The 24,928-nt window shown below is 33.3% G+C and overlaps 1 protein-coding gene across 3 annotated transcripts in view; it reads right to left on the bottom strand.

The window, feature by feature from the left end:
- The window catches only part of LOC126889522 (thyrotroph embryonic factor-like), a 234,937-nt gene that overhangs the window by 36,011 nt on the left and 173,998 nt on the right, over positions 1-24,928 (bottom strand). For all 3 annotated transcript variants that reach the window (XM_050657864.1, XM_050657863.1, XM_050657865.1), the window contains exons 2-3: positions 10,888-11,066; positions 4,986-5,163 (exon numbers count right to left, since the gene is read on the bottom strand). In XM_050657864.1, the coding sequence (XP_050513821.1) occupies positions 4,986-5,163; positions 10,888-11,066 (357 nt within the window). The remainder of the gene's footprint in view (positions 1-4,985; positions 5,164-10,887; positions 11,067-24,928) is intronic.

The raw sequence follows: 24,928 nt of genomic DNA on the forward strand, positions 1-24,928 counted from the left end.
ACTGACGAATACTGAGAAAACTAATAAGTATTTTTGAAACATTTAAACGCAGACTGAAAGATTACATTATTACCGAGGGCCGAAAGTCCCTTAGAACAACCAAAAAGTTTCTTTTGTAACTTATTAAAATAAACATAGAAGTTTTCAGGGACTTTCGGCCTCGGTAATAATGCAATCTTTCATTCTGCGTACAAATTGTTCAAAAATACTTATTAGTTTTCTCAGGAATAAAAAAAATTAATGCATTTAAAACACATTGGCGCGAAATTTTGCGCCTACGCCCTTAAAAACACATATCAAAGTAATGGTAGTAATAAATATTGTGGTTGTTATCGTTTTAAAAATGAGTTCAAATTAACTGCAAGGTATTATCGACTTCAAAATAAAATATATAAATAAAAAAGTTTAGTTTTCACTGTAATCTACAAATAGACAACGTAATAGATATAAGATAAATATAGAAAATATAATAAAATATTCAATTAAATAAGCAAAACAACTAAACGATAACGACTAAAACAAAGCAAATCAAAACATTAACACATAAACATAAATTCACTGGTACTAAAAACGACACTTTGGATAGGTGATCGAAAGTGATTAAGTAATCGAAAACTATTACTTAATTTTTGGATAAAATTGCTCATAAGTATTTTTTTTATTTTCTCATTTTAACTTTTTCACGGTTTTATAAAAGATGATACAAACTGCTTTAGTGAGGTAAAAAAAAACTTAACTGATAATTATATTAAAATAAAACTTTTGCCGACTAAATTTGGGGTTAATGTTTACTGATAATTATATTAAAATAAAACTTTTGCCGACTAAACATTAACCCCAAATTTTTGACGTATATACAATAAAACCTAGTATTATTACATATATTATTATCTAGTATTACAGTAAATTATACCCCATTAAGATTTAAGACAAAATGTCAGCACTCCCAGAATGATTTTTTTTTCTTTTTTACATTCTATGTAAAAAATAAGACTAAGCGCAATTTTAGCCCGCCACCTCTTTCCCGTAACCCTACCCCCCCCCCAAAAATTAATTTTAATTTTTTTTGGGTTGGAGTTAATTTAAAAATTTCAAAAAATTCACATGCATATTTGAGATTTTTCCAAAATTTGTGTTTTTTATAAAACCATAGGTTGTGTGTACATAACTTCTAAAAAATAATTTTTTTTTGAAAAAAGCGTATAACTATTTTTTGGATATGACTGTAGATCATGAGCTCAGAGCTGATCCTCTTACCACTCTGATGAGGTCTGGGGAGACTGAAACGTACATAAGTGGATGATTGATCATCTTTGAACCGAAACGAAACATAAGCTTTCTTTCATAACTTTAATACGTGGCCTGTCTTTTTAGTTTTGCATCTAGCTGCTTAGAGGGCGGCACCAATAAAACCTTCCGACACAAACGTAACCTCAATCAAATACTATGGACTGTAATACATACAACTCTTGACATTTTCCATTACATTTGAGGAAGCAAAAAAAATAGCGCCATCTAGGCGGTCTATGGTGATAACCAGAGCAATCTAACCTTACATTTTTTATAAAATTGCTTTATTATTGTTTTTGTATAAGTGTTTGAACTATTTTTATTTTAATTTAATTTAGCAAAATTAGCTTGTTATTCAAAAATTTATAAAATTAAATTTGAATATTTACGTCAAATTTTACGTTGTCATAACGTAGTTTCACCGCAAGCCGACAGTGGCGCTAGTGGCAACGTGCTTCAAGATTTATGTGGGAGTTGGATGTATTACAGTCGATAGTATTTGCCTCAATCTTTTATTGACATAAATCGAGAGTTTTATTGCGATATAACAAGTTGTGTAAAAACAGTGAATTTTTGAAATTATCAAGTTGGTCGAAAAATTGATCTTAGCCGAGAACATTTTCGAGCAACTATTTTTTACAATTTTCGGACAGGATTATCTCAACAGAAATGTCACGCTGAAATGGTTTCTGTGTTTGGGAATGAAGCATCACACCAGTCAACTATATCCCGCCGGTATTGCGAATTTCAACGTGGTCGCTCCAGTCTCAGCGACGAATCCAAGCCAGGTCCACCCGAAACATTAGTCACACAGCAAAACATTGATGTGGTTCGTCAGCTAATTAAGGATAACCGCCGTGTAACATACTGGGAGATAGAGGCATCTTTGAGCCCTTCAAAGATCTCAATCCAAAAGATCCTACATGAAGAACTGGGTGTTAGGAAATTGATTTGCCGTTGGATCCCTCATTTGTTTACAGAAGAGCAAAAAGCGGTTCGTGTCAAGAAACATGGGAACGGTTCAACAAAGGAAGTTCAAAAAACGTTTATAGTATTGAGTGAAAATAATTTCGACCACGAGTCAGTATTCTGTTAACTGAGGTACAATAGTACCAAGCGGCGCCGCTAGGAGAACACTCCAATAATGCGTCTCAGATTACTTTAATGAAACGTGGTCATTTTGTAATCTAAATCGAGTAACGTATGAAAAAAGAACAGAAAATAATCGTTTTCGTTTTGATTCAATTCGAGTCAGAGGATGGCAAGAGACTCGAATTGAATCAAAACGAAAACGATTATTTTCTTTTCTTTTTTCATACCTTACTCGGTTTAGAGTACAAAATGACCACGTTTCATTAAATTAATCTGAGACGCATTATTGGAGTGTTCTCCTAGCGGCGCCGCTTGGTACTATTGTACCTCGGTTAACAGAATACTGACTCGTGGTCGAAATTATTTTCACTCATTTCGTCATTCCCCGTTAGAGGACAGTCTAACCACACTCCGCTGAAAATATTTTAGTATATGCAGTTCATCTTCATTTCGTTATGGTTCAATTCAGTCTCCTTGTAAAGCCTCTTTGAAAAAGGGTAGACCCCGAAACACGGTGTCAGAGGATGGCAAGAGACTCGACTTGAATCAAAACGAAAACGATTATTTTCTATTCTTTTTTGTTTATAGTATTGTTAGTAACGATGAATCTTGGATTTACTCCTACCAACCGGAAAATAACTGCTAATTTGCGGGTGTTTCACAATGAGGAAAAACCAACACAAGTGATCTGTTCTGCGAAAGCAAATGGTCGCAACTTTTGTATAAAAATCTGGTCGTGTGGCAACAATTTCTTTAGAAGATCGAAGAACGGTTACTTCTGATTGGTATGTAACCGTTTGGTTACCAGAAGTTATCGCGAAACTCCGACAAAGCAACACACAACGGCGAATCATCCTACATCATGAAAATGCATGTGCCCACACTGCCCAAAAAACAATAGAGTTTTTGGAGCTTCAAAACATCGAATTGTTAAACCATCCACGATATAGCCCCGAATTAAGTCCCAACGACTTCTTCACGTTCCCAAAGATCAAGAATTCAATGCGTTTGCGGCGATTCCGGTCGCCAGAAGAAGCCATCGATGCATTTAAAACAGCGATTTGGCAAGTGTCAACTGAAGACTGGAATAAATGTTTTACCACAATTGGTTTGAACGTATGCAAAAGTGTATCGATTTTGGTGGGACATATTTTGGAAAACAATAAAGTACGTTAAGTCTAGATATTTTTTGTTTTTATGGCTACATGCAAAACTAAAAAGACAACCTATCCTATACTTCAAATTTTCTTATATCTTGCAACAAAATGAAAGCTAATTTAGTTAAAAAATAAGGTATTTTTTATCACACATTATAATTATGTCTATTTTTTGTACCAGTGAGTATACATATTAAAGAATAAAGCCTTTTAAAAAAAATTAGCAAATTTGTGAAATATTAGCAAAATCTGTTAATTTTTAAGCAATAAATATTAAAGTTATAATGAGGATAATTTGACAAAAAATATATAACTATAAAAACTTCCTCCATAAATAGGGCAGACATTAAACAAAATGGAGATTTGTAGTAAATGCTAGACACAAAATACACGTCAACTATAGCAGAGTAAATTAACTAACTGTATGGAGAATTATTTATAGAGAAGAAATAAATCAAAATAAATCACTTTAAAAAACTTCAGCGTTTCATACTTTTTGCATTTCCACTTCTAGTCAGGAAATCTACTAAATTCTTCAATCACAATAAATACGAAATTGCACAAGAAAAAAATTAAACAAAACAACATTAAAATGGACGAATCGCATTTACTTCACTGTGAACTGTGAATAATCTAGTAGTCGATGGTTCAGACCCTGACCAGAAAACAAAAAGGCTAATGTACTAGTGTAAAATTCAACTGGATCTGCTACTTAGACTAAAATACGCCGGCGTACCAGATAAGGAGTACGGCAAGATATGGGGGCTTGTGGCTCAGTGTTACTCACTGCATAGATTTCTACCGGAAATGCGAGTACGCTTATCATTAAGATTGATCAAAAAATTAAAAAAAAAAGATATATATTGAATTTAAGGCGGGAAAAATTGTGCTTTTGAATTGTGAATTAAGATTTTAATAAAACTTACAATAACAACTTTCCACTAAAGATAATTAAGCTGTTTTTATCAATTTGTAGGGACTATAACTTTCTTTTTAATGCTTAAAAGTATATCAAAGAACTATGTATGTGCTACCAAATTAATTAATGGGTATAAATGTCAGAAAATGTATTATGTTAAAAAAAAAACAAAATGTTAAAGTAGATAAAGTGCATAGTAGAAAATAGAAATATAAAATTCGAAAACTTAAGGCTAAAATCAGGAACAACAAAAGCTTAAAGCAAATACGTATGCAATGATCAGTAGAAGAATGCAATTTCCAAACTTTGTAGAAAAAAAAAAAGATTAAAATTCATATTAGGAATTTCAGTGCACTAAAAAAACCAAAGTTGTTTTCTGAAACTTACGCTGAAAGAAGTTATTGTAAAATTATGCTCATTGGATTTTTGTTAAATTAGACAAATATATATATATATTTATTAGTGTTATTGCTTAAACTTTTTTTAGTAAAAGAAATTGAGAATATTTCCATTTATTATATACTTACTGGAGTCGGCAGGTGAGGGGGGGTTCATAGTGTCAGGACTCATGCAATCACTGGGACTAGGTGACCTTTCTCTTTTTGGTAAAGGTTGAGAACTGTTTAAAGGTCCTAATGAGCCATGACTACCTAGCCCGTCCATCGAAACTCCATTTTCTGACAGGAATTCATCCAAATCAACGTACTAAAAAGACAAAAGCATTTTAGTATGAAATATTTTACCTGTACTATTAGTCCAGCCTCCAGAGATTTGATATCTCAAAAAGGAGGCGAAAAAGATGAATGTTCCTCAAAATATCAATTTTTGGGATCCAAAAAAATGCAAAAAAGTTTGATGCTCTCACACCGGGCTTCTACCTAAAACCTCTCTAGTACGGGAAAACGGAAAACATCAATTTATGAAGAATCTGTATGCCATAGAAAATAAAAATGTTTCAAACAAGAAATGTAGCTGAGATTATTTTGAACGAAAATATTTATTAGCACTTTTTATGTAGCGACCGGCGATTTTGGATGTCAGCACTCCCGAATCATAATATACAATGTATAAACTTTGGAAATCATGATTTGGGATTTACAATGTATATACATTGGAAATTATGATTCGGGAGTGCTCTTAGTAGCATTTAACGTGTCTTGGTTTGTTTATTTCTACTGCATCTTGATTGTAAATTTAGTATAGTTGATTATTCTTGGAGCTTTGATCAAAGAATAATAAACAACAACGAGGTCTAAGAGGTGAGTTATCCCGACCATTTTCCGGAGTCGTTTTGGGGCGCTGAACGAATCCGACGGATTTTCCTTTCACCTAACCTTATACGAGCGGTGATCGTATTTCCCTACAGGTCTTTTCCCCAGGCGAGCTGAGCGAGATTTCCTCTCCTTATACGTCCATTTCATATTAATAAAAGTAATTCCTAATCCACGCGATCGTCAATATTATTAATTCATGTACAAAATATCGTCCCATCGACCAGAACCTAATGTTCGATACGTAGGTTATAAATATATTTTATTAACGAAATTCACGAGTAGTAATTAAGGCCAATTATCATTTGTATGTTTTGATTCTAAATAAATATGTTTTAAAAAGCGAACCTTTGTCTTCGGCTGAATTTTCTTACGTGGCGCATCGAATGCAACGACAGTCGTTACATATTCAAGGACTCAAGGAACCAGATGATGAAAATGACCTTAAAGTAATAATTGAAAATGGATCAGTTGACCAAAAATTGGCACAGAAAAGGAGAACAAATACATACAAATTCAATAGTTCAGTAATATTTTAATAATGTATAGTTTCATAAATAAAAATCTTTGAAAATATGAGTTTTACTACGAGGCTTAAATGCCTCGACAACTAATAGTATAGTATAGTTGATCCAAAAGATGGCATAACCCAGACATCCAAAGTGAAAGTTATCCTTCAACACCAAATTAATCTATATGGTCCACACAATCTCCAGAAAAAAGTCACACCATTTTGAGCGTCGGGTTTGGGGGGGAGAGGGGGGAGAAATCGGTACATTCGTAGATTTTTAAGTTTTTCGCCAATATTTCTAAAACTATGCGGTTTGGCATGAACAACCCTCTGTACAAAATTGTTCTACATTAAATTTGAAATAAAAAAGGCCCTATGCATAATATTTCTAAAATGAATGGTTCCAAAGTTACGGAGGTAGTATAGTATAACTGGTCCAAAAAAGGCCTAACCCAAACATCCAAAGTAAAAGTTTTCCTCCAACACCAAAATGTTCTATACGGTCCACATATTGTTCAGTAAAAAGTTACACCATTTTGAGCGTCCGGTTTGGGAGGGAGATGGGAGAGAAGCAGGTAAATTAGTAGTTTTTTTACGTTTTTCGTCAATGTTTCTAAAACTGTGCTTCAGCGTAAACAATGTTATATACAAAAATATTCCACATGAAATTTAAAACCAAAAATGTTTTATACATAATTGTCATAAAATCAACGCTTCCAGAGTTACGGAGGGTGAAAAGTCGAGGTTTTCGATACTTTTTATATTTTTTGGGCAATATTTATGATATAACTATACCAAAAACCCAGACATCCAAAGTGAAAGTTATCTTCCAACACCAAATTATTCTATATGGTCCACATAATGTTCAGAAAAAAGTCTCACCATTTTGAGCGTCGGGTTTGGGGGGAGAGGGGGGAGAAATCGGTAAATATAAAAAGTATCTAAAACCTCCACTTTTCACCCTCCATAACTCTGGAACCGTTGATTTTATAACAATTATGTATACAACCTTTTTTGTTTTAAATTTTATGTAGAACATTTTTCTATAAAAAATTCCTTCCGCTAAAGCATAGTTTTAGAAATATTGACGAAAAACGTAAAAAAAACTACTAATTTACCGATTTCTCCCCCATCTCCCCCCCCCCCAAACCGGACGCTCAAAATGGTGTAACTTTTTACTGAACAATATGTGGACCATATTGAACAATTTGGTGTTGAAGGAAAACTTTTATTTTGGATGTCTGGGTTAGGCCTTTTATTTGACAAATTATACTATACTACCTCCGTAACTTTGGAACCGTTCATTTTAGAAGGGTTATGCATGGGGCCTTTTTTATTTCAAATTTAATGTAGAACAATATTGCGTAGAGGCTTGTTCATGCTAAACCGCTTAGTTTTACAAATATTGACGAAAAACTTAAAAAACTACGAATTTGCAGATTTCTCCCCCATCTCCCCCCCAAACCCGACGCTCAAAATGGTGTGACTTTTTTCTGAACATTATGTGGACCATATAGAACAATTTGGTGTTGGAGGATAACTTTCACTTTGGATGTCTGGGTTTGGGTCTAACTATACCATACTATAAGGCCATTGGCATGGTACAGTTGATTTCGCAATCAGATTATAGCAGGGGTGGGCAAAGTGCGGTCCGCGGGCCGCATGTGGCCCTTTAGACATTTTTTTGCGGCCTGAGGAGACAAAGTGAATTATTTTCATTTCAAGATTTTTTCTAATTATTGCTAATATTGATAATTAAAAATAGATAGATAATGCAGCTATTAATATTATCACTTTCGCAGCGGGTGATTTTTCCGCAAATTTTCAACATAACGCGGGCAATGATTTGGGTTTTTGGCACAGAGATTTATCGGCTCCCTCAATGAAATCCATGAAATTTCAACAAATGAAAATGATATTTTCGAAGTAGTCAGGAACTGCGTAGAAAATTTTGAATTAACCCGTAACCACCTAGTAAGAGTAACAACTGACAGAGCACCAAATTTAAGAGGAGCAAATATTGCGACGTTGAGAAAACTTAAAGATTACGTTCAACAGTTTCCAGAACATGATTTATTATTCTTCACTGCATAATCCATCATCAGATATTGTGCAAAAATGTTTTGCAAGTGGACAACGGCATTTCAATTATAACTAGTATTGTTAGCTGTATTAGTTCAATAGGATTAAATTACCGTGAATTCATAGCTTTTGGAAGAGTTAGAGACAGAACATACTGACGTCTTATACCACAATCAACAATCATATTCGATAATTAAGTTTAGAAAAGGTTCTTAAAAGATGCTGTGAAATAGGGGAGAAAATTATTTAGAAATTAAACACTGCTACTTTTCTAAATTTGTAAGTGTTCATCGCAAAATGAAACTTTTGTAATGAAATTCAAACTATTCATTGATCATATAAAAAAGAAAGAATTAGTCCAATTATTTCCCAATAATTTTGTTTGGTCCGGATCTGGATTATTCTTATGATTAGAAGTTCGGTGGTTTGGATTTTAAATGAGAGATATCTATGTCAAATATCAAAAAATATATAAGGTGGTTCTAATGTTGTGCTTCCAGAAAGACATGGGCAAAATCGATAAAACACCCTGTAACTCAGTTATAAAAATCATTGAGGCAATAAATGTAGTATATCTAGAACCGCTTTAGTGACCTCTATTCACAATTTAAGTATTCCCGTTTTTCAATGAAACACCCTGTATATTTGCGGCAAATACCGTGCTTAAATAAGTGCGAATGTGGTATAGGGGGGTAGGGATATGGTTTGAAAGTTTTGAAATTTTCGATTTTTTTTATTAGTTTGTATGAAAATACATCATTTCAAAAATATTCTGTGAAAATTTTAGTTTGGCCGTAGGAAATCTACCAGAAATACAGCATGTTTAATATCCCTACCTTCGACTCGCTTTGCAGCAGCTTGTTGAGCGTAGTGAGAAACGTTCAACAGCTGTTCCATTTTCTTTTGTAAATTACTCTGCGATTTAAAAACATATTCCGGTGTGCATCACTTTACGATTTGACAGACAGAAGAAGTTAAAATAAAGAAAAATAAAAGTTTTCAAAACTAAACGTGTTTTTCTCAAAACTGCTCAACTGCTTTTTATAGGCGGTGGACATTGTAACTCAAAGGCTGCTTGACAGATCCACCTGAAATTTTTCATATATTTTCTTTAGTCATTTCATGAGGTAACAATAACAAATGTGTTGATTTTCACTATTTCGGTATTTTCACTTCTGAAAGATATCAAAAACGCAAAAATCGTCAAACCTAAAATAAAAACTCGACAGTGTTATCTCGAGAAACTTATAAGCTAATAAAATATTTTTGAATTTTTTGTTTTTTTGTGTAGGTTTATTTTTCAATAGTTGGTCTTGAAACATTTTTTTCGGATATTCTTTGAATTGTACTGAATATGTTTATTTAATTTAAAAATAAAATATTTCTACCATAGTTTCAAACAAATTAAAAAAAATTGCTTAACATCCCCCCCACCCCCAAAGTTAAAAATTCGAAAATATTGCGGCCTTGGGTAATAGACCTTTTGTGGCCCTTATTAAAAAAAGTTTGCCCACCCCTGGATTATAGTGTAATGTGTAGTGTGTGTGTTGAGTAAATGTCTTGTTAGTAAAGTCGACTTCATTGTCTTTACAAAGAGACGCTAATAATTATATCCGAACATCTGCAGTCCCTTAGGTGAGTACCGATTCCACAAGGATAGAAATAATTAAATAAAATAACTATTAAAATGAATATTATTTTCAGCAAACTGTCAATTTTTTCTTCTTTCTTAAGTTTTTTTGAGCACCGTCAGTCAGTTTTTGGTCAATTTCTACATTACAACAAGTAATTTAAACACGGTCAACGTGCGGCGTAGCCTTGTTTACATACAAACTTTTAGTAGATACCTCTAAAAAATTTTATTTTAGCGGTTATATTATGTCGTTATGTAGAATGTCAATCTAACCCCAAAGTTTAAGAGAACCGTTAACAGTTACATTTTAGAGCCCTCTTAAATTAACGAAAATTTAAGAGGCCCAGATGGATGGGTGTTTGCACCAGTACCATACCTAACTTGTCATATGTTTTAGTATTGTCTTTTTAATGACTTTTTAAAAACTTTTTAAAGTTTTTAAAGTTTCATAGATGGTCTATTAAAGTATAGCTACAATCTTAGAGGCCGCTAAAATTTAACGGAAGAGTTACAGAATACACCTCTAAGGGCCGGTACTTTATGCCTCGATTAACAGCCCGTTAGTTAACGGAGGTTTAATCGGGACCTCTTTAGGGTCTCTTGCGTTGTAATAAATGCAATTACAGTATTATAATAATTAAAATAAGTATAATAATAATTATAATTGCATTTATTACAAGGCAAGAGACCCTAAAGAGGTCCCGATTAAACCTCCGTTAACTAACGGGCTGTTAATCGAGGCATAAAGTACCGGCCCTTAGTCTGCTAAAATTTGCCATCTCAAGATGGCTTTGCAAGCCGAATTCACACAGATAGAAATTAAATGCTTTACACATTTTTAATGTATGTACTTTTCTTTTCAATTCGTTGATTTAAATTGTTTTGAGATTAAAAATTATTTAGTGTCTAATAAATAAAAAAATAACTGTTACCTTTAAATCCGTTTCATAAGTCTTATCCCAAAGATTTGGACCGAGGAAAGCTGTTTGTGCTTCGACTGTGTTCCAGAGCTCTCCATCGTCTTTAGTTTTGTCATCTCCTAATATATTTCCTGTTAAATCTTTGATCGTTGTGTGGCCATGACTGTGCGGATGGGGTGGTTTACTGTTTCCTGAAAAAATAACAGAAATAATTTTATTTAATCTATTTAAATAATACGGTTATTTTGTAATGTACTTCCTACATAATGGCAAAAGTTCTAATAACACGGAAGTATCTTCTAATAATTAACTAATACTAACAATTAACGATAATGTAACTTAACTACGTGATTAATATAGTATTTTAACTTTAGTATTTTGATTCGTAGGTATCTCCTATAAGGAGAGAGCTCTAATAATAATAATATTATGACATTTGACATGCCAATTGGATTTCTTGGCTGGAGACTTTTTGGTAATGGTATATAATTATTACACCTTTCAATATATGTGAACCACCAGCAGCTTGAATACGTAGACCAATGCAAATATCTTCCTCAAACACAATCAACTTCATTATAAACAAAATCCCCGTAGCCCGACAAAGCTTTATCAAGTGTTTGGTAAAGAATGGGCCAGAGCTTAAGCTTAGGTACCTGAGCTTATAATAGGTCGATTAAAGCTAACTTACCTTAGTACGAAAGTTGATAATAACCGAAATACAGGGTGTCAAAGTTAAAGTTTTATTTTAGTTATTCTTGATTATTTCCTAACAGGCATTGGATAACAACACGAAATTTGGTAAGCGGGGGTTTTTTGGAATGAGAAATCTAAATTAGCCACCAAAATGATGTATTACCCAGAGGGTTTGTGTGTTTGTTACCGTGAATTGTCATTAGGGACGTCCGAACCGATACAGACACAGTCCTCGTAGCGTATTTGGTATAGCATTCGGCCAGAGATCGAGAGGTCTTGAGTTCGAATCCGGAGCAATCCTATACTTTTTTTTATTTTTTTGAAAGCGGTAAGCACAAAATTAGTTTGGTGTTAAAAAAAATCAAAACAAACTGGTTAAAGTATATTTATTTTTAAGAAATCATATAATAGAAGTATAACTTCTTACGTTCGTACAAATAACAACCACATTCTTGTTTTTTAAGTAAAAATATTAATAGAATAAAATTTTTGCTTCAAAAAATATGTTGAGTGGGTAATAAAAAAAATTGAACTTATTAAATGAGCGCTGAAACGCGTATGTGGCGCCCTCTGGATAATACATCATTTTTTTAGCGAATTTAGGTTTCTCGTCTCACAAAACCCCAGCTTACCAAATTTCGTGTTATTATCCCACGCATGTTAAGAAATATTCAAGAATAAATAAAATAAAAGTTTAACTTTGAGACCCTGTATTTCAGTTATAATCAACTTTCGTACTAAGGTAAGTTAGCTTAAATCGACCTATTTTAACCTCAGGAATCTAAGGTTAAGCTGTGAACCATTCTTTACCAAACATCCTGTATATATGCGAAGTTTTCGATTTTGTAAACCTGGCTGAATCCCATCTTAAAATTTAGGAAAAGACCCGCCAATTACATATATCAAACATCCATTTTGGTTCCAAGGTGTGGGTCTATTTTTCGGGCTCGTCCCTAAAACCCCCAAAAATTTCAAAAATTTAAGTCCGACCTCTGAGGTTTTTGATATGTCCAATACCTTCCCAACGCTCAGAGATTTAGCTCAATTTTCTTATACAAAGGGGAAAATGTTTGTGGGTGTGTGTGTATGCGCATGAAAAAGTTATTATAAACTTTTCAAGATGGGGCTCAGATTTCAAACACTGCCTAAGTAGTACGGCCCAGTATAGCAGAAAAACTGAAAACTTGAACTTTAAAAATTTTGGTTTTTCGACAATTACTCAAAATGTGCACCTACGAATTGCCCCCAACAGCGCATTTGTAGGAGGAATTCAGACGCGTCTAACGGTTTATACCTTACATCTAGAAAAGTTATATACCTTACATAAGGAATTTATAGGCCTCATAAGTGTGATCAAATCCATTTCCTAAGGAAAATCGGTTTTTCAAGCTCATTAAATGCTCCAATACCTTCGGCTACCATATTTGACCTTGACTGTATCAGATACTACTTGTTAATACCTTTCAATCGCGTGTTTAGTGATCAAAATCGATTAAATTTTTTAGAAGTTATCGAGCTCCAAAATTTACCAAAATTTAGCCAAATTTATTTTAATATTTGGCAATTTTTTAGTTAGACTTGCAAGCGCGTTCGGCTGCACGAACACGTTTTCGCATTAAAGCAAATTCAACAAAGAAACTGGTTATCGATTTCACCGATTACACTTAAACGGTATATCCATTAAACTGTTATCGCCAAAATGGTCTAGCGATTACGACGCTAAACTTGTGATCGCGCAATTCGAGTTCATTTCTGGGCTGAGGCGCCATTTTTGGCAAAAAATATTGGAATGGCTGGGAAATGAACTCAGATTGCCCGATCACAAGTTTAGCGTCGTAACCACTAGACCATTTCGGCGATAATGGTTTAATAGTTTATAACCCTTAACGTGTAATCGAGAAACATTGCATTCAAGTTCATACAATTAATTTATAAAAAATTTTTAAAACTCCTGATACAAGGATAAAAAACCGTTAAATGCGGTAAAAATGTGTGGTGTACACAATATGCCAGCTACAAAAGAGCTTATAATGAATAAAAAAGAACAGTAAAATCCTGTATAAAAGGTATATTTAAAAAAAACCCTCAAAAGGGCCACATCAATCACATAACTAGCTTTCGACTGGTTTACCAGTCATCATCAGTGCTTTATTTTTTAAATATACCTTTTATACAGGATTTTACTGTTTTTTTTTTGTATTACATGGTATACAGCCAACTACAGGAAACTTTTTCCTTGTGAATTCTTGTAATGAATATTACGGCGCAAAAATTTATTTTTATTTTGAATATAATTCTAGATTTATTTTGAAATATGTTTCCATATTTTCTAAAGAAGTTAAACGCGCCACGAAAGAGTACCTTTGATAAAATTTGCAGTTTGAGGCTCTTTTGCGCAATTTTCTTCAAATTTAGCAAATAGTATGGAAAAATCTTTCAAAATAAAACTATAATTATTTTGAAATCAAAATGAAAATACATTTTTGCGCCACGCAATATTAATATCAGCTCTTTTGTAGCTGGAATATTGTGTGTGCCACTCATTTATACTTGTTTCTTGTTTTCTTTTACTGATCACTAAGTATATTAATAGTGTAGGAAACAGAGGTTGAACCTCGCAAAATAGACACAAGTCCGGTTTTATTTTTTTTTTTCGGGTATATCAAGGGGTGCTTATTATGAGACTAACTTTTTCTTAAAAAATTTCGCCCCGGAACCCCCCTTTTCATCCCTTTAAAGGGGGTAATTTGTGGTTTTTGCGAAACGTAGCCCTTCCTGTAGGTTTTGAAAAAAATTTACGTAATAGTAAAATGAAGAGGACTATATTTTCTACTATTTATTTCCCGACAGCATATATGTCTATAACCCACCGTTTAGCGGGGATGGCGCCCCAAAGTTGACAAATTTTTAAAAAAGATGTTTTAAAAAAATATATTTTTCCCTAACTGTAATGAAAATTAAGAAGAAACACTGCGGCAATTAATCACAAATAAGAGACTGATTTTTTGGTATAGGTTTCATTTAAGGGAAATTGCAAATTTTTTAATCACAGGGGGTTACATTTTAACCCCTTTTTATACTATATGAACCGCCTATGCTAGAGTAAAAAAACTTTCATCGATTATCCATGTACTAGTGTAATTTACAAATTTGTATAATGCACCCCCATATTTTCCCCGGAACCACCCCCAAAAAAGAGAATTATTAAAAAAAAATAATTAAAAATTGATTTTCGGCCACTACTGTGGCTTTAGGGTGCAAAGAAAATAAAATATGCATAGGTCATAATGTGTAGCAGACAGTGTGTTCTTTTATTTTCTATAAGCACGTTATCCATAACATGAATAGGTGACGAAAAAAAAAACAAAATCTGGAGCCTGCCAAAGCAATTCTGAGGTTTACGGCGCCACTGTGCCGTAACGGTTGCCTATACGAAAAACATGCATAGGACCTTATTTGTAGAGAAAATAGTGGTCTTTAATTCTGTTTAAGCTTTGTTTTAAAAAAATGCATAGTTAATAAGAAAATTGTCAAAACATGCTCTCCAAGGGATAGTGGTAGTTTCTGCAGTTTATTTTCAAGGATAGGGGTAGTTTCCGCAGGGATGTTGCAATAATCATATATATTTATGGAAAACCCTATTGATGGAGCATATGTCATTATGGGTCAAAAAACAAAAAAAAATGTTTCAATCCTCCTTTATTTATTTTTTTTTTTTGGCTATCGGGGTTGCATTAAGAAATCGATTTTGGTGTTCATGCATGGGTAACAAGAACATGCACAAAATTATATATGAAGCATTTTAATAAAGGACATGGTGTGTGAAGGATTCCAAGAAAATCACTTTCTTTATTAATTCTCCTTTTTTTGGGGTGGTTCCGAAAAAAAATGGGGGTGCATTATAGAAATTTGTATATAACACCAGTAAAAGGATAATCGCTGAAAGTTTTTTTACTCTACAGCGGTACAGATAGTATAAAAAGGCGTTTTTTTAAAACGTAACACCCTGTAATTGAAAAACGGGCAATTGTCATTAAATGAATTGAAATCATGAAATGAAAAATCAGCCATTTCTATGTGATTAATCTCCTCGGGGTTTCTTCTTAATCTTCATTACAGTTAGGAAAAAATATATTTTTTAAAAACATCTTTTTTAAAAACTTGTCAACTTCGGGGTGCCACCCCTGCTAAACGGTGGGTGATAGACATACGCTGTAGGGAAATAAATAGTAGGAAATATAGTCCTCTTCATTTTAAGATTACGTAAATTTTTTGCAAAACGTATAGGAAGGGCTACGTTTCGCAAAAACCACAAATTACCCCCTTTAAAGGGATGAAAAGGGGGGTTCCGGGGCGAATTTTTTTAAGAAAAAGTTAGTCTTATAATAAGAACCCCTTGATATACCAGAAAAAAAATAAAACCGGACTTGGGTCCATTTTGCGAGGTTCAACCTCTGTTTCCTACACTATAAATATTACATTCGCAATTTACATTGTTGGTTTAGTTGCTATGTCATATTATAATGTATATATTACGGGTAAAGTTAGGTAAACGGGTAATTCTAGGATTACCTGGGTAAAGTCCGATGTACTCGCCAGGTTTTGGTTAAAAATCAAAAAATGAAGCACTTTTTGGGAAAAACTCATTTCAAACCCAAACTGATTTAAAAAACAAAAATAAAGCTTTTAACACTTTAAAAAAGTTGAAATGAGTTTGCCCCAAAAAGTGCTTCATTTTTTTATATTTGACCAAAACCTGGCGAGTACTTAGGACTTTACCCGGGTAATCCTAGAATTACCCATTTATAGTCGGTTCGCTAAACTCAGACGCAACTGGCTAGATATTTTAGTTGATATTTTTTTTGTTTTTTGCCAATTTTGCAAAAATTGGCAAAATTACTAACTATTTAGTGATTATTAACTATTTAGTAATTATTTTTTGCCAATTTTACTAAAACTGGCAAAATTACCGACTAAAATATCTAGAAAGTTGCGTCTAAGTTTAGCGAACAGACTATACCTAACTTTACCCGTAACATATACAGGGTGTCCAGAAAGTATCCCGACAAACGAAGACAGGAGATTCCTCAGATGATTTTAAGACAATTTAACCCAATTCACCCAGTTCGAAAATGCTTCCTGAGGGAGCTAGAGCTCTTTGAAGATGGCGTCTTGGAATTCGTTTTTCTTAAATATCTCCAAAACACTGTTATTTAGAAAAAGGAAAACTGGTACGATTATTTAGCTTCCAGAGATAAATCGATTCCATCAATTACGCATTTCTAGTATAGGTCATAGGCGCCCGTTTTGGGTAGGGCAACTGGTATTTTATCGCATAACTTTTTTGTCACTGGATTATTAAATTGTGAGGTATTCTTGTACTAAAAGGTACTCTTGCTTTAAGGCGGTAGGATGCACCGTTTTCTATAAAAATCGATTTGAAAATTTTTCGTTTATTGAATTTGAAAAAAAAAATTGAAAATTGTTTTCAAAAAAAGACGGTGTATTTTGCCGACTTAAAGCAAGAAAAACTTTTAGTACTAGAATACCTCATAATTTAATCATCAACTGTCAAAAAGGCTTAAAAATTTAAGACAAAAAAGTTATGCGATAAAATAACCGTTGACCTACCCAAAACGGACGCATATGACCGGTACTAGAATTTCGCAACTAAGGAAATCGATTTATTTCTGGAAGATAAATAAACGTACCAGTTTTCGTTTTTCTAAATAGTTTTTTTCTGAAATTTTTTTTTTCAAATTCAACAAACGAGAAATTTTTAAATCGATTTTTCTAGAAAACGGTGCATCCTACCGACTTAAAGCAAAAGTACCTTTTAGTACTAGAATACCTTACAATTTCAAAAATCCAGTATAAAAAGTGCTTAGAAGTTAAAGATAAAAAAGTTATATGATAAAATAACCGTTGCTCTACCCAGAACGGGCCTATAACCGGTACTAAATTCATACCGGTAAATTCATAATTGATATAGTTGATTTATCTCTGGAAGATAAATAAGTATGCCAATTTTCGTTTTTCTAAATAGAAGCGTTCTGGAGGTATTTAAGAAAAACTAATTACAAGACGCCATCTTCAAAGAGCTCTAGCTCCCTTAGGAAGCATTTTCGGACTAGGTGAATTGGGTTAAATTATCTTAAGATTACCTAAAGAATCTCCAGTCTTCGTTTGTCGGGAGGGTTTCTGGACACCCTGTATATCAAACTTAAACTTTATTCTTTATAGAGAATTTTGTTAAACATGTTAATATTATAATTATAAATTATAAAGGTTCATAAAAGCCAAATCAACTTTGTTACTTTGTATCAGTATGTACTGTATATTTCAGACCCTGCAGTACTTTTGTCTCCAAGAGAGATCAAAAACACATTTTCAAGGTTGTCCAGGTGGTTCCGTAATATGCAAGTAACCAAATTAAATAACTCAGTATTAAAACTGGTGCACCAGCTGCTTCCAAATGAAACAAAACGTATGTTCATACATAATTTTAAAAAATTAAGTCAGTAGGACAGTTTCGGCGATTTTTTTAAATTTAGCTCCATAAAAAAATCATTATTGATCACATTTATGTTGAAGGGGACTTTTACTTTCTGTTCCTAAATCGTAAAAAAGACAATTTTTAAATATTTGAACAAAAAAAAACTTTTATATTTATCAGGGTTCTGTAACTGTTTTCTCGTGGCATGTCTAATGATTGTTTTCATCAAATTTTGAAAAAATGTGAAAACATTGAATTATCCACGTCCGTCTGTCTGTCCGTCAGTAAACACAACTCCTCCGTCATTATACCAGCTAGAATGACAAATGAAGTGTCGAATGAAAGCTTATAATGCAGGGATGGTACTAAAGGTCAGAAATTTTACCTAGGACCTCCGGTTTTAGAAATGCAACCGGAAGTACTGTTTTAGAGTCACCGAAGTAGTACAAGCGATATATTATTCGAAGCGTTTTAGTAAAATGAGAACAAATATTTACTTCCGGTTTCATGATTGTCTGTCCGTCCATCCGCGAATATAACTGTTCCGTTTTTAATACAGGTATAATGACAAATGAGGTGTCGAATGAAAGGTTATAATCCAAGGATAGTATTAAAAATTAGAAATATGACCTTGGATTTCCGATTTTAGTGTTGCAATCGAAAGTACCATTTTAAAGTCACCGAAATAGTATAAGCGATACATTATTGGACGTACCTTAGCAAGATGAGAACAAATGTATACTTTTGGTTTTTATATAATTTCCGGTTAAAAAGCTCTAACCGGAAGTGCTATATTATAGTCGCAGAAATAGTACATGTGACATATCAATCGAAGCGTATTGAAAAGTCGAGCTTGAATCTTTAGTTCTGGTTTTGAAGTTATTTCCGTTTAAACAAATATGACTAAAAGTTTAGTAAAAATGACTCAAAATTAGTGAAATTGTATATCAATCGACGCAAAGTTACACGAAGAGTTCAAATATCGACTTCCATTTTTACTTTGGATCACTTTGGGTGAAAACCCAGGACTTACGAAGTCCAATTACTTCTTTAAGTATTATATTTATTTACCTATAGTCCGTCCGCTATAACTTTTCCCATGTGGTACGATTCATATTCAATCAAATTAAGTCAAAACATAAATTGAAACGAACGTCGATGTGTATATACATTTTGTATACTGTATACTATATACTACACACATCGGCGTACGGTTCACTTTCTGTTTTGACTTAATTTGATTGATAAATGAATCGTACCGCATGGGAAAAGTTATAGCGGACGGACTATATGTGATTGAACCGCAATTATTGGTGTAGTAAAAATTACATTTTTTAGTTAACTAATATTTTGACATTTTGATTTCCACTCCGGCAATCGTGTTCAAAAAAGAAAAAGAAAATTATTCTGAAAAAATTCTGGGACGATTTTATAACCTGATTTTTTTAGGTTATGTTATGTATTTCTTTTCAAACAATGAAATGTTGGTCCCGATCTTATCTATAGCAATCTGTGGTTCAAAATTATTTGAAAATTATATTATTGCCCTAGGCGTATCAAATTCTGACTGTTTCGGTGTGTGTTATTTTATGTTAATTTATTTGCGTAATCTATGTTGAAGGTGTGATTGTTGAAACAAAAATTTTAATTTTGTGTTGCATAGTATTAGTCCAGGCTGTATCGTCGCCCCCGCTGGGTAAATTATTCCGATTCCTTTTTTTTTGCACAAACTTACTCAAAAAGAGGTCCTTATAACAAATCCACAGGGCGCCAGGAGGTGCCGCGGTCGGAAAATTGTTTAAACAATTCTATTTAAACAAATTCAACAAATCAATTTTTCACTTCGTCCAAATTTTTTTAGATTCTTTGGTTCATTATGAGCAAAAAGGTCTCTTGTAATTTTTCTTTAAAATTAATTGTTGTCCAGTTATATGCGATTTCAAATTGGAAAAACCCGAAAATGGCTAGAAAGTCAGAAAGAGACTAAATCAAAGATTAGAGTCCTCCCTACATAATTCTGAAGACATTTGTGTCCTTAATTTATTACTAAGCTGTTATTTTTTATTATTAACAATGAGCACTAAGAGCGTATTGAGGCGGCCGTCAATGTGAGTGCGAGTAAGATGCACCATTGGGCTGCCAAAATGGTGCATCTCTTTCGCACTCACCATTGACGGCCGCTTAATACTCGCATAGCGCTCATTATTAATTAAAAATAACAGCTTAGTAATAAAACAATGACAAAAATTTCTTCAGGGTCTTGTAGGGGGGCTTTAAACTTTGATTTGGTTACTTTCTAACTTTCATAGTAATAATTTTTAACTGAGTTGTTAGGCTTTAAATGGACATTTTCGCGTTTTTCAAATTTTAAATCGCATATAACTCGACAACAATCAATTTTAGAGAAAAATGACAAGAAACGTTTTTTGCTCAAATTGACCCAAATAATCTGAAAAAAAAAAATGTACGAAGTGAAAAAATTAATTTTTTAAATTTGTTTAAAAAAATTGTTTAAACAATTTTTCAACCACGGTACCGCCTGATACCCTGTGGATTTGTTATAAGGTCCTCTTTTTGAGTAAGTCTGTGCAGAAAAAAACGAATCGGAATAATTTACATAACGGGGGCGACGATACAGCCTCTACTATATTGTACTTGAGATTTTCAATGGTTTGTTTTTTAATTTCCTTTATGCCGTTATTGTTGGTATTGGTATGTTCTTGTTTTTAACTTCTTCTTTTAGTATTGGCAACCAAAGGCACTGCTGATGGTCTGCTACACATTTTTCTTCGTTAAGTAGGATTAGGGCTGCTTCTTTGACTTTTTTCATGTCCGTTTCTTTCATTCTTCACTTATGCATTTTCCATTGTACTCTGTGCTCCTTGTCCCAGGCATGTTTGCATACCTGGGATTTCTCGAAGTCTCTGTTCTTAATGTATGTTTTATGCCCGTTTACTCTGACACTTGGTGGTCTTGCACTTTATCCCACGTAGACATTGTTGCAGTCACAGGGTATTTTGTAAATGCTGTTTTTGGATCTTTCTTGTGTGTAATACTAAAAATATTACTCTACATTTTTTTAGTATTATTTTATGTGCTATTAGATTCAAAACTTAGTCTTTTGCTAGCAGTTGCCGCTAGGGCATCCCTGCCATTTCGTTCGTTTCAATGCGTAACTGCACGCCGGGGTTTGTTCTGGTTGGGTCAGAGAGAGCAGCATATGTGCATCCTGATGAGAGACTAATAAGTTTAGAAACCGGTAGAGGTGCTTGCTGTACTCTCTGCTTGAACTAGAATATGATGCGGCTGTAGTTTCGTGTTGCAACGAAATTGAAAATGGTTATTCATTTTTGACTTATTTTTACTTAATTTTCCCAAAAATGTTACAAATATAGGCCTAATCAAACTGTTATTGTTAGTGTTATGTCTACTTGCTGCAACAACTTAACGACTTGCTGCGACGACTTGGCCAAGACGAACGAAAAAATAAAGAAATTCATCATGATATGACCTAGCTGTTTCCAAAAACAGAAAAAATAGTAAGCTTTTTGTCTAATAATAGATAATTCAATTGAATATAATTGAATTGAATATAAAAATAAATAATATAATTTTAAGGACTTCCTTAGTGATGTCATATTGTTGACATGTTTCAAAATATTATAGTCCAGTCGGGTTAGACGAATAACAGGCCTAACCTTGCATTAGGAGCTGCCCCAAATTTTATTTTTCTAATCTTTAGGGAGGGTCAATATTAGTCAAAATTTAAAATCTCGACTGAATTCCACCGTTGCGTTAGCCGCCATCTTGATTTTAAACGAGAACTGTTTTTGCTGAATATCTCCGCCATTTTCAATTTTTTGACAAAAAGTGTAGAAACTAAAATTGTTGGAAATGCGATTTTAGATAATTTCATTTATTATAATTTTTTTCGTGCGGTCGACATTTTCCGAGTTATGAGGGGAAAATAGTGACAGTGGAGCATAATTATTGTATTATTGAATTATCTCGTTTATTGTTAGTTTACAACAAATATGTACCTATACAAAAATGAAGAGAATTAAATTCTACACAATTTTGATTTCTTTTATTTTTTTGCTAAAATGAATATTTAAGGTAGTACGTATGCGTTAATGGCGCGAGCGTAAGACCGGATTGATTTTATAGCAAATGTTTTTGTTCAATATCTACGCCATTTTTAACTAAAATTGTTCAAAATATAATTTCCTACAATTTCTTTTTAACAATTTTTTTCATGCGGTTGATATTTTCCGAGTTACATGGGAAAATAGTAAAAAGTGGTGGGGGAGCATAATTATTGAATTGAATTTTGTTTGCGAGCTGCCCCAAATTTTATAATTCTATCCTTTAGGAGAGATCAATAGTAGTGTAAATTTAAAATCTCGACTGAATTCCGCGGTTGCATTAGCCGCCATATTGATTTTAAATGAGAACTGTTGTTGCTTAATATCTCCGCCATTTTCAACTTTTCGACATAAATAGTGGGAGAGAAAATTGTTGGAAATGCAATTTCCTACAATTTCTTTGGCACAATTTTTTTATACGATCAATATTCTCCGAGTTAAGGGGGACAATAATGGAAGCGGAGGGGAAGCATAATTATTGAATTGTCTCATTTATTATTAACTTTACGACATAATTGTACATAAACAAAAATAAAGAGAATTATATTGTATACAATTTTTGAAACTTCCAATGAAACATCAACCAAACTAAGTATATAAAAGACATAAAAAGACATTATATGCATTAAGTTCACTTAATTTTATTAACTAGCGGGTTTTATTGGTTGAATTTGTCTGTCGATATTTTAAGTTTTATGTTAGCTAAAATATCGTGATGTTTCAACATTTTTTTCCCATTTCCCCCCCTTGTAGACCCGCCACTGGTTCTCTCGAAAAATTGTAGTAAATCGTAATTGCAACAATTTCAGTTCTTACACTTTTTGTCGAAAAGTTGAAAATGGCGGAGATATTGAACAAAAACAATTGCTACAAAATCAATCAGGTCTTACGCTCGCACATTTACCACATACGTACTACCTTAAATATTGATTTTATCAAAAAAAAATGAACGGTATCAAAATTGTACAAAATTTCATTCTCTTCATTTTTGTATAGGTATATATTTGTTGTAAAACTAATAATAAACGAGATAATTTAATAATTCAATAATTATGCTACAACTGTCACTATTTTCCCCTCATAACTCGGAAAATATCGACCGCACGAAAAAATTATAATAAATTAAATTATAGAAAATCGCATTTTCAACAATTTCAGTTTCTACACTTTTTGGCAAAAAATTGAAAATGGCGGAGATATTGAGCAAAAACGGTTCTAGTTTAAAATCAAGATGGCGACCCTCCCTAAAGATTAGAAAAATAAAATTTGGGGCAGCTCCAAATGCAAGGTCAAATGCTATCCCGACTGGGCTATTAAGTAAGTGGGGCGATTATCACAACTGACAATATATCAAGGAACTGAGAAGAGCAAAAAGAGAATCGTGGAGAAGACATTGTGAGGAGATAGAACGGACTGCTGAAATTTCAAAAGTTCTCTCATGGACCCTCAACTAAGTATTTCCTCGCTCCAGAATGAGTCAGGTAAATACAATCAGAATGGTGAAGAGACTCTCAAAGACCTTTTCAGGGTGCTATTTTCTCAGTCTTAAATAAAACTGATACCACAAGACAAATGGCATATTGGATCTACCATGATTTACGGTCCTAGAGAAAATTAGTGTTTAATAAAAGAAGTGGTAAACTAGGACAAAATCAAATGGAAAATAAACTCATTTGAGCCATACAAACCATCGGATCCGAACGGGATTTATCTCATACTTCTACAGAAGGGAAACGATCTGTACAAGAAATTATGACACAGGGTGGAGTACGTTCTAGAAAACCAAGAGGTGATGTTATTGTGATATATTTCTCGATATAGAAGGAGCATGCAAAAATACCTTCTATATCACAAGGGCGATCGATTTAACAGAAATATACGAAATAAGCTGCAGATGGATATACTGCACGCTGAAGAGCCATGTGATAGAGCACAAAAGCGAGAGACCGAATGCAACAAGCTCTGACTGAACTGACAGTCATGAACTCCAAATGGAGGACTTATAAGTCCTCTGAAGTCCAAAATCATGATAACGGGGAATTTAGAGGGATTTGGTCGTCTAAGACTAAATGGCACACAATTGAATCTGGTGAGTGATCTAAAGCATCACTGATACCGTACTTGAAAAACCAGTGACGAACTGAGATATGATGACTCTGATAATACGATGACTAGAGCTTATCTTCACTGACAAAATTAATTTGATCACACCTTATAGGAGATTCTAGGTTACGAGAACAAACAAGCAGATTGGCTGGCAAAGCAAGGGTCTAGAAGAGTTTTTGAAATCCAAAAACCATTCTTCCGTATAACGAAAGATCCGTTAGAAAAAAAAACAAAGACAGAAAAAAGTCGCTGGAAAATAGGAGAGCTCTACAAGGCGCATGTTCTTTGTAAATGTAAGATGCTTAGCACGAAGAAATCAGGTATACATGGCCAAAACAAAATTAAATATTGAGAGAGGCGAAATCTTTAAATTCCCCACAAGAAAGTTGTTGACTTTTATTAAGAGCACATCTCTTCTTCGTGAAGTTTACTGAACAAACAGGATCAATGTATTGCTCGTCAAAACTAGGAGTGACTTTCGAAATTTTGCCCATATGCGCGGAGAGCAAACAGAGAAATATATGTTAGGGAAATAAGTCCACTACTCACAATCCTTTACTAGGCTTTATTTAATTGAATTGCAAAAAGTTGGGCGACCGGTTTCGCTGTT

Source organism: Diabrotica virgifera, chromosome 8, assembly GCF_917563875.1.
Source record: "Diabrotica virgifera virgifera chromosome 8, PGI_DIABVI_V3a".
NCBI classification, from domain to species: domain Eukaryota; kingdom Metazoa; phylum Arthropoda; class Insecta; order Coleoptera; family Chrysomelidae; genus Diabrotica; species Diabrotica virgifera.